Genomic DNA, 11,269 nt, shown 5'->3' on the forward strand with positions numbered 1-11,269 from the left:
GTTAAGGGGACAACGCAGTGAAACCTCCTGCCTCACTCTCCCTCCCAGCTTTGGTACATTTTAATGAGATCACTGATCTTCTGAATCAGGGTGGGTTCCACACATCCTCTTTGCTTCCACCCAAATCAAGCTTCTTCTCACTTCCTCATTTTCCATACAAGAATACGGTGGTGTAGTGGTTGTATTGCTGTACTGATCCAGAGTCCCAGGCTAATGTTCTGGTTCCAATTCAACCACAGCAGCTAATGGAATATGAATTCAATTAATCAATAAATCTGGATCTAGTCTGTATCCCTGAGCCCTCTGTATCCATATGAGTCGTACAGATTTATCTAGTTCACTAATGCCTATTATGAAAGGAAAGCTACCATCTTTCCTGGGTCTGGCCTACATGCAGCTGCTGATAACGGTTTAATTAATTTATTTAATTAATTTTATTTTATTACTGACCGTTTAACCAAGTTACAACTGAAAAATCAAAATGGAATGAAACCTAGAGACCACCTGGCAACAGCTAAGACAGCAGAAAAGCACAGTCAATCCTGCAAAATCCTCTGGAAGAGCTCCGAGGAGTATGTACCAGAATTAGGAGAGCTATCCCACGATTAATTAAGCAATACCATGATAGAGTACATCAACAGCATGGGCAGCATTTGTGGCCCATCCCCAATATCCAAGAGTACTAAAGACATGTCCTCCAGGACTAGTCACACCCATAGCCAAGCTGCTCCAGCACTGCTACAAAATTAGGATCCACCCAACAAAGTGAAAAGTTTCCGAGTTTTGTCCTCAAAAAGCAAGACAAATAGGACTCAGTTTATTGCCTCTCATTCTACTTTCAGTCAAAAAAAGACAGAGTTCCTTTCACATTTTCTTCAACACTGCTATCAAGTGGCACTTCCTGACCAATAACCAAATCACTGACAAAGATGAGAGTGACTGAATATTTGACCAGGTGGGGCTCAAGGATCCATAGGAAAACTGGAGCCAATAGGTACAAGCAGGGCAGGAGGGAGACTCTCTGCTAGGTGGGAGTCATGCCTGGCAAAAGGAAGATGGTTGTGTGTAAGTCATCACTGTGAGATTCCTCAAGATAGTATCCCAGGCCCAACCATCTCCAGATGTTTCATCAATGAGCTTCTCGATATAAATTAGGATGTTCAATGATGGTGGAAGTGCCACACAACACAATGGAGAGTTTTCTCAATTTGTGAACATTTTGTTTTGGGATTTGGAGTTGTTTTCGCTGGAAAGAAGGCAGCTAAGAGGGGATCTTATTGAAACATATAAGATGATTAGAGGTTTAGATAGGGTGGACAGTGATAGCCTTTTTCCTCGGATGGAGAAAGCTAGCACGAGGGGGCATGGCTTTAAATTAAGGGGGGGTAGTTACAGGATGGATGTCAGGGGTAGGTTCTTTACCCAGAGGGTGGTGAGGGATTGGAATGCCCTGCCTGCTGCAGTTGTAAATGCGCCTAGTTTGGGGGCGTTTAAGAGATCCGTGGATAGGTTTATGGACGAAAAGGGATTGGTTTAGGTTAGAGGGTCATTGTTTTTTTAACTGGTCGGCGCAATATCGTGGGCCGAAGGGCCTGTTCTGCGCTGTAATGTTCTATGAACAGGACTTGGTCTCCTCAAGGACCAATGCAGGGAGATGGGTGGGGTCAAGTGTTTTTTCTTTCTCCTGTTGTTTCTCTCACCATCTGCCCCTCGCCCAGTCTAGCAGCTATATCCTTCAGTCAGCTTGGTCAGTAGTGACATTACCAAGCCACTCTTGGTGATGGGCCTGAAGATCACCATCCAGAGTACATGCATGCCCTCGCCACCCTTAGAGCCTCTGATCTTTGGGTAAGCGTTCTCCAAGGCAGCCTTCACGACACACAATCCAGAGTCGCTGAGCAGAAACTGATAGCGAAGTTCCGCACACGAGGACGGCTTTAACTGGGATCTTGAGTTCATGACACACTATCTGTAACCCCCACGACTTGTCTGGGCTTGCAAAATCTCACTAACTGTCCTGGCTGAAGACAATACACATCTCTTTAACCTGTGCTTAATCTTCTCTCCACTCACATTGTCTGTATCTTGAAGACTTGATTATCTGTAAAGACTTGCATTTCAACCATTATTTTGTAAATTGAGTTTGTGTCTTTTTTGCCCTGTTTGTGAACTGAAATCCCATTCACCTGATGAAGGAGCAGTACTCCAAAAGCTAGTGGCTTTTGAACATAAGAAATAGGAGCAGGCGTAGGCCATCTAGCTCTTTGAGCCTGCCCCGCCATTCAATAAGATCATGGCTGATCTGAAGTGGATCAGTTCCACTTACCCACCTGCTTTCCATAACCCTTAATTCCCTTATTGATCAGAAATCTACCTACCCGTGACTTAAACTTATTCAACGAGGTAGCCTCCACCACTTCAATGGGCAGAGAATTCCAGAGATTCACCACCCTCTGAGAGAAGTTCCTCCTCAACTCTGTACTAAACTGCCCCCCCGCCTTATTTTGAGGCTGTGCCCTCTAGTTCTGGTTTCCTTTCTAAGTAGAAAGAATCTCTCTACCTCTATCCTATCTGACCCCTTCATTATCTTATATGTCTCTATAAGATCCCTCCTCAGCCTTCTAAACTCCAACGAGTACAGGCCCAATCTACTCAATTTCTCTTCATAAGCTAACCCCCTCATCTCCGGTATCAGCCTGGTGAACCTTCTCTATACTCCCTCCAAGGCCAATATATCCTTTCGCAAATAAGGGAACCAAAATTGCACACAGTACTCCAGTTGCGGCCTCACCAGTACCCTGTACAGTTGCAGCAAGACCTCCCTGCTTTTATATTCTATCCCCCTCACGATAAAGGCCAACATTCCATTCGCCTTCTTGATCACCTGCTGCACCTGCAGACTGGGTTTTTGCGATTAAGGGTGGCACGGTAGCACAGTGGTTAGCACTGCTGCTTCACAGCTCCAGCGTCCTGGGTTCAATTCCCGGCTCGGGTCACTGTCTGCGAGGAGTTTGCACATTCTCCTCATGTCTGCGTGGGTTTCCTCCGGGTACTCCGGTTTCCTCCCACAGTCCAAAGATGTGCGGGTTAGGTTGATTGGCCATGCTAAGAAATTGCCCCTTAGTGTCCAGGGATGTGTAGGTTAGAGGGATTAGTGGGTATAATATGTAGGGATATGGGAGTAGGGCCTGGGTGGGATTGTGTTTGGTGCAGACTCGATGGGCCGAAGGGCCTCTTTCTGCACTGTAGGGTTCTATGATTTCGTGCACAAGGACTCCCAGGTCCCTCTGCACAGTAGCATGCTGCAGCTTTACACCATTTAAATAATATTCCATCCTATTATTTCTTCCAAAGTGGATAACCTCACATTTGCCAACGTTATACTCCATCTGCCAGGTCCTCGTCCACTCAGTCAGCCTATCCAAATCTCTCTGCAGACTTCCGCGTTCTCCACGCAATTCGCTTTTCTACTCATCTTTGTGTCAGCAGCAAACTTTGTTACCCTACACTCAGCCCCCTCCCTGAGGCACGCCACTAGTCACCAACTGCCAACCAGAAAAGCACCCGTTTATTCAAATAAATAAATACTCAAATGCTATCAAATAAACCTGTTGGACTTTAACCTGGTGTTGTGAGACAAGTCAGTAAATGTGACAATGTCAGCTCTCAAAAGCAGTAAGAAGTCTCACATCAGGTTGAAGTCCAACAGGTTTATTTGGTAGCAAATGCCAGTAACTTTCAGGGCTTTTCCCCTTCAGCAAGTGAATGGGATCTCAGTTCACAAACAGGGCATATTAAGACACAAACTCAATCTGACTCACCCACTCACCCGATGAAGGGGAAAAGCCCTGAAAGCTAGTGGCGTTTGCTATCAAATAAACTTGTTGGACTTTAACCTGGTGTTGTGAGACTTCTTACTGTGTTTACCCCAGTCCAACGCCGGCATCTCCACATCATAGCTCTCAAAGCCCCAGACATTACCAAGCAGAAGGCTGGATGTGGCATTGTTTCTGGTGCCGGGCTTGATGCCAGATGGTCCACCTTGTTTCTTTGCTTTTTGACTTTTCTGTAGCAGTTTTGTTTGGCCATTTCAGAGGGCATTTATAAGTCAACCACACCTAGGCCAGACCATATAAGCTTAGCAGATTTTCTTCCCTAAAGGACATTAGTAAACCAGGTGAATTTTGAAATCCAGGTTCTTATTAATTGGTTTTGAAATCCCGCCAGCTGCATAGTTGGATTTGAACCCATGTTCTCATGGTCTGAAGCTGAACCTCTGGCTTACCATCCCTGTAACATCGACACTCTGCCACCATCTCCCTTTAATGATGGTGTTCAGTACAAATTGCAACCCTCAATCTTTTGGGGAGGGGGGAGGGGCAGAGAAGATTTAGTCACTTGCTCCACAAGTAGAACATGAACAGCTCAAGTTGTGATTGTGGTCATGCAAGTCAAACCACACCCATGTACTGAGCTCTTGCCCAAGAGTTCTACCCCTCGCAACATCACAGCCATACTATGTCAACGGAAGTCAACTGAAGATTGTTAACCACAATATCCCCAGCTTCCCCAGCCAAACTAATAAAGATATCATTTGTGATTCCTCAGGCATTGAAACAGTCCCTGACCATACTCAGCAAGATCTGGAGCTGCACCCTTGCATTCTGTTCTATTTGATATCAAGTTTCATAACATTTTAATGATCTGTGTATATGGACCCAAGTCTCTTTGGACCTTCGTTGTTTCACCATTTAGAAAGGATTCTAATCCAGTCCAAAATGGATGACTTCACATTTACCTACATCCCTTACAACTTTGTCCACTCACTTGGAGTTGAGGGGGTTGAGCTATGAGGAGAGGCTGAATAAACTAGGCTTGTACTCGTTAGAGTTTAGAAGAATGAGGGGAGATCTCATTGAGACATATAAGATGATGAATGGGATGGATAGAGGTGGAGAGACTCTTCCCGCTCAGAAAGGACAGTAGGACTAGGGGGCACAGCCTCAAGATAAAGGGGGGGGGCGGTTTAGAACAGAGTTGAGGAGGAACTTCTTCACTCAAAGGGTGGTGAATCTCTGGAATTCTCTGCCCGTTGAAGTGGTGGAGGCTGCCTCGCTAAATATTTTTAAGACGCGGGTTGATGGGTTTTTGATAAGCGAGGGGATTAAGGGTTATGGGGAGAGGGCGGGAATGTGGAGCTGAGCCACGACAGATCAGCCATGATCTTATTGAATGGCGGGGCAGGCTCGAAGGGCTAGATGGCCTACTCCTGCTCCTATTTCTTATGTTCTTAAGTTACTCATATGTTTGGAACTTTATGTTTCCACCTACCCTCCTACAATGCAGCCCATGTCATCAGCAAATCTGGATATGTTGGATAATTATAGCTAGGGAGATTGACAATGTTCTCAGCTACTTCCCTGAAGATTCAGATGGAAGCCAGTTATTTTGTTTGGTGTATTACTGTTGAATTCCTGATTCAATATTAGCTTCTTTAGCATAGCCAACATGCTGACCTTGACCTCCCCTATAAACACTGAAACAATGTCATTTTGTAACATGTTCATCATTTCCTTAGAGTCATAGAGGTTTACAGCATGGAAACAGGCCCTTCAACCCAACTTGTTCATGCCACTGCTTTTTTAACCCCTAATCCTAATTGCCCGCATTTGGCCCATATCCCTCTATCTTATCCATGTAACTGTCTAAATGCTTTTAAAAAGACGAAATTGTACCTGCCTTTACTACTACCCCTAACAGCTTGATCCAGACACTCACCGTCTGTGTAAAAAAATTGTCCCTCTGGACTTTTTTGTATCTCTCCCCTCAAACCTGTGCCCTCTACTTTTAGATTCCCCTTTCTTTGGGAAGAGATAGTGACTATCCATAGAACCATAGAAAATTACAGCTCAGAAACAGGCCTTTTGGCCCTTCTTGTCTGTGCCGAACCATTTTTTGCCTAGTCCCACTGACCTGCACTGGGACCATATCCCTCCACACCCCTCTCATCCATGAACCCGTCCAAGTTTTTCTTAAATGTTAAAAGTGACCCCACATTTACCACTTTATCCGGCAGCTCATTCCACACTCCCACCACTCTCTGCATGAAGAAGCTCCCCCTAATATTCCCTTTAAACTTTTCTCCTTTCATCCTTGCGAATGGGATCATCCTTGCATCCTTGCGAATGCCATGCAAATGGGATGCTGGCCTTCATAGCGAGGGGGATTGAATATAAAAGTAGGGAGGTCTTGCTGCAGCTGTATAGGGCACTGGTGAGGCCGCAGCTGGAGTACTGTGTGCAGTTTTGGTTGCCGCACTTACGTAAGGATATTTTGGCCTTGGAGGGAGTGCAGAGGAGGTTTACTAGGCTGATGCCGGAGTTGAGGGGGTTGAACTATGAGGAGAGGCTGAATAAACTAGGCTTGTACTCGTTAGAGTTTAGAAGAATGAGGGGAGATCTCATTGAGACGTATAAGATGTTGAATGGGATGGATAGGATAGAGGTGGAGAGACTCTTCCCGCTCAGAAAGGACAGTAGGACTAGAGGGCACAGCCTCAGGATAAAGGGGGGGCGGTTTAAAACAGAGTTCAGGAGGAACTTCTTCACTCAAAGGGTGGTGAATCTCTGGAATTCTCTGCCCGTTGAAGTGGTGGAGGCTGCCTCGCTCAATATTTTTAAGACGCGGGTTGATAGGTTTTTGATAGGCAAGGGGATTAAGGGTTATGGGGAGAGGGCGGGAATGTGGAACTGAGCCACGACAGATCAGCCATGATCTTATTGAATGGCGGGGCAGGTTCGAGGGGCTAGATGGCCTACTCCTGCTCTTATTTCTTATGTTCTTATCCTTAACCCATGCCCTCTGGTTTTTTTCTCCCCTAGCCTCAGTGAAAAAAGCCTGTTTGCATTCACTCTATCTATACCCACCAAAATCTTACACACCTCCATAAGGATGTTGCCTGGTATGGAAGGACTGGGGTATGAGGAAAGATTGAAGAAATTGGGGCTCTTTTCCCTTGAAAGACGCCGACTGAGGGGGGATCTAATAGAGGTATATAAGATTATGAAGGGTATAGATAGAGTAAACAGAGGTAAGCTATTTCCTATGATAGACACACGTAGGACAAGGGGCCATGGACTTAAGGTGAGGGCGGAGAGGTACAACACAGATATTAGAGGGAGGTTTTTCACACAGAGGGTAGTGGGGGTATGGAATGCTCTGCCAAGTAAGGTGGTGGAGGCAAACACGCTAGAGTCATTTAAGAGTAACTTAGACAGGCACATGACTGGGTTGGCGATGGGTGGATATAGGAGATTGTTTTAAATAAGGGTCACTAGCATGGGGTGTCCCTGGTAATGTAATTGGATATGGTATGACACCCAGGTTTTAAGTTGGTCCGCCTCGTGTCCAACGAGGGGCATACACGCGATGGGTCGTACTGGGGCTGCTCTTGGTTGTTTGAGATTGGCCTAGTACTTCATGTCGTTAGTGTGTGCCTAAACTGGACCAGATACTGGGCAAGACGACAGCTCAGTGACTATCACTGATTGCTGTGCAGACACATGGATTTGGGCCAGTGTCTGAGGGAGTTTGCGCATTCTCCCCGTGCTTGCGCGGGTTTCCTTCGGGTGCTCTGGTTTCCTCCCACACCCCAAAGATGTGCTGTTAGGCTGATTGGCAGGAATAAATTGTCCCTAAATCAGATTCCCTCAATGTGGATGGCCATAAAACATTCGACAGGGGTCGTGGAGGGGGGGACTGGTGGTGTTGAGATGGCAGCGCGGGCTCGTTGGGTCGAACGGCCTGTTTCCCGGGCTGATTTGTTCTTTGTTCAAATCTCCCCTCATTCTTCTACGCTCCGGGGAATAAAGGCCTAGTCTATTCAATCTCTCTCTGTAACTCAGCTTCTCAAGTCCCGGCAACATCCTCGTGAACCTTCTCTGCACTCTTTCAACCTTATTTACATCTAAATTTGGCCTCACCAATGCCTTATATAACCTTACCATAACACTCCAACTTTTATACTCGATACTCCGATTTATAAAGGCCAATGTTCCAAAAGCACTCTTTACGACCCTATCCACCTATGATGTCACTTTTCGGGAATTCTTTACCTGTATTCCCAGACCCCTCTGTTCAACTGCACTCTTCAGAGTCCTACCATTTACCCTGTACGTTCTACTTTGGTTTGTCCTTCCAAAGTGCAATACCTCACACTTGTCTGCGTTAACTTCCATTTGCCATTTTTCAGCCCATTTTTCTAGTTGGTCCAAGTCCCTCTGCAAACTTTGAAAACCTTCCTCACAGTCCACTACACCTCCAATCTTTGTATCATCAGCAAATTTGCTGATCCAATTTACCACATTATCATCCAGATCATTGATATAGATGACAAACAACAATGGACCGATCCCTGTGGCACACCACTAGTCTCAGGCCTCCACTCAGAGAAGCAATCCTCCACAACCACTCTCTGGCTTCTTCCATTGAGCCAGTGTCTAATCCAATTTACAACCTCCCCATCTATACCTAGCAACTGAACCTTGAACTAACCTCCCATAAGGGATCTTGTCAAAGGCGTTGCTGAAATCCAGTTAGACAACATCCACCGCCTTCTCTTCATCCAATTTCCTGGTGACCTCCTCGAAAAACTCTAATAGATTGGTCAAACATGACCTACCACGCACAAAGCCATGTTGACTCTCCCTAATAAGTCCATGTCTATCCAAATATTTGTAGATCCTATCCCTTATCACACCTTCCAATAACTTGCCAACCACCAACGTTAAACTTACCAGCTTATAATTTCCCGGATTTCTTTTGGAAACTTTTTTAAACAACGGAACAACATGAGCCACCCTCCAATCATCTGGCACCTCCCCCGTGAATATTGACATTTTAAATATGTCTGCCAGGGCACCTGCAAGTTCAACACTAGCCTCCCTCAAGGTCTGTGGGAATACCCTGTCCGGTTTTGGGGACTTACTCACTCTGATTTGCCTCAAGACAGCCAGCACCTCCTCCTCTTTAATCTGTAAAGGTTCCATGACCTCCCTACCTATTTGCCCAATTTCCGTAGACTCCATGCCCATTTCCTCAGTAAATACAGATGCAAAAAACCCATTTAGTATCTCCCCCATCTCCTTTGGTTCCATACACAGTCTACCACTCTGGTCTTCAAGACCAATTTTATCCCTCACTATCCTTTTGCTCCGAGCATACCTATAGAAGCTCTTTGGATTTTCCTTCACTCTGTCTGCCAAAGCAACTTCATGCTTCCTTTTAGCCCTCCTGATTGTCCTCTTAAGTAGCTTCTTGCATTTTTTATACTCCTCGAGCTGATCTGTGCGCATTATTTTATAGACCTCTACAAGGTCACCCCTCAGCATTCCAAGCTCCAGAGAAAGAAGTCCCAATCTATCAAGCCTCTCCTTATAACTCAAACCATCAAGTCCTGATAGCATCCTAGTAAATCTTTTCTTCACTCTTTCTAGTTTAATAATATCCTTTCTATAATAGGATGACCAGAACTGTACACAGTATTCCAAATGTAACCTTACCAATATCTTGTACAACTTCAACAAGCCATCCCAACTCCTGTATTTGATGTTCTGACCAATGAAATCAAGCATGCCAAATGCCTTCTTCACCACTCTGTCCAATTGTGCCTCCACTTTAAAGGAGCTATGAACCTGTACCCCTAGTTCTTTTTGTTCTGTAACTCTCCCCAACACCCTACCATTAACTGAGTAAGTCCTGTCCTAATTTTAGTTCAACCATCACCAATCTAAAGAGCTCATATAGCTTCTGCCCACCCTCTTTTTAAATATAATTTATTCAAACATTTTTAACTTTGATATCACTTACAAATTTATTTTCACACATCTTTCCATAGCTGCTCTCATTAGCTTTGCCAGCAATTGCTGTTCTTTATATCTTTCCTATTCAGTGGGATCTATGACCCCATTGGGGGTTTTATGATATTTCTTATCGCTTTAATCATCCTGGGCTGTATCCCACCCCACCCCACAGTATAGCTTGTGCCATGTGTATTTAATTCTTTTAGAATATTGCCCTCTGATCTTGTGTCATTTTCCCAATGAATATATCTATCCAATTTATTGTAAATAGTACATTTCCCAAGTCACTGAAGTCAGGCAAACCACGTCTCTCACATCCCTCCCTACATCCCTGCCTCAAGTGTTCACACATAAATACACAGCAAGTGTAGTTTGTTAGTGTTTCCAACAGATGGTCTTTATCAGGGGCTTTGGTCTTCCCAATAACAAACTTCAGCTCAATTAGGGGCTGTGTGGGTTAGGTGCATTGGCCATGCTAAAATGCCCTTTAGTGTCCCACAATGTGTAGGTTGTAGGGATTAGCAGAGTAAATGTGCGGGGAGAGGTTGAAGGATGTGTTGGATTGATAGGAATGAGGATGGACAGGTCACCTCTACCCTGATGAAGGAGGAATTATTCCTGGCACAGGAAGTGAGAGGACAGGCTGAGAGCTTTACAAAAAACAGCTAATATCAGAGAAATGTTCTCTCTGCTCTGGGGGAATCAAGGTTACAGAGTGACCCAGGGGTCATCAGAGTCACCCAGGGGTCATCAGAGTCACCCAGGGGTCATCAGAGTCACCCAGGGGTCATCAGATGTCACGGCAAACCATGAGTGAAGCAAAGCCAGAAAGGGAGAAAATAACAACATAAACACACAGGGAGTTTCACCGTCCCCCCCCCCCCGCCAACCCGCCGGGGCTGCGGGGGGGGGTGGGGGGCGGGGTAGGGGGGGCCGGGCCGCGGTGACCCTCTCCCTTGCCGGGGTTCAGGCCTCGGTGCGGAGGGAGTTTTCCTCAGTATCTAACCCTGTGTTGGGAGTGTTTTCTGCGGGGGGGGGGGGGGTTACCGCGCTCCCCTCCCTTTCGGGCTGGTGGGTGCTGCGCTCGGGCCTGTGGCGCCCCCGGGCCTCACCTTGTAGCTGGTGCCGGGCCCCGGGCCGAGGCCGCTCTCCCGCTCCATCCGCCCGGCTCCCAAACCACACACGCTGATTGGCGGCGCTGCACACCAATCAGGAGCGCCCAGCGCACTGAACAACCAATCAGGAGCGCCTAGCGCACTGAACAACCAATCAGGAGCGCCCATCGGACTAAACAACCAATCAGTAGCGCCGCTGTTCAGGATCCGCCCCCTGGGGTACAGAACCGGTACCCCAGCACCGACGCTGTAACACCTGTACCCCAGCACTGGTGCCCCAATACCTGTACCCCA

General features: G+C 46.3%; 1 protein-coding gene across 1 annotated transcript in view; it reads right to left on the reverse strand.

Annotated features, from left to right (window-relative positions):
• Positions 1 to 11,031, reverse strand: part of nipal3 (NIPA like domain containing 3) — an 82,194-nt gene extending 71,163 nt beyond the window's left edge. Inside the window, exon 1 of the mRNA XM_080211639.1 lies at positions 10,973 to 11,031. Within this exon, the coding sequence (XP_080067765.1) occupies positions 10,973 to 11,020 (48 nt within the window). The 5' untranslated portion in view covers positions 11,021 to 11,031. The remainder of the gene's footprint in view (positions 1 to 10,972) is intronic.
• Positions 11,032 to 11,269: the final 238 nt, after the last annotated feature.

The sequence above is a fragment of the Carcharhinus amblyrhynchos genome, chromosome 24, assembly GCF_965287045.1.
Source record: "Carcharhinus amblyrhynchos chromosome 24, sCarAmb.v2.hapA, whole genome shotgun sequence".
NCBI classification, from domain to species: domain Eukaryota; kingdom Metazoa; phylum Chordata; class Chondrichthyes; order Carcharhiniformes; family Carcharhinidae; genus Carcharhinus; species Carcharhinus amblyrhynchos.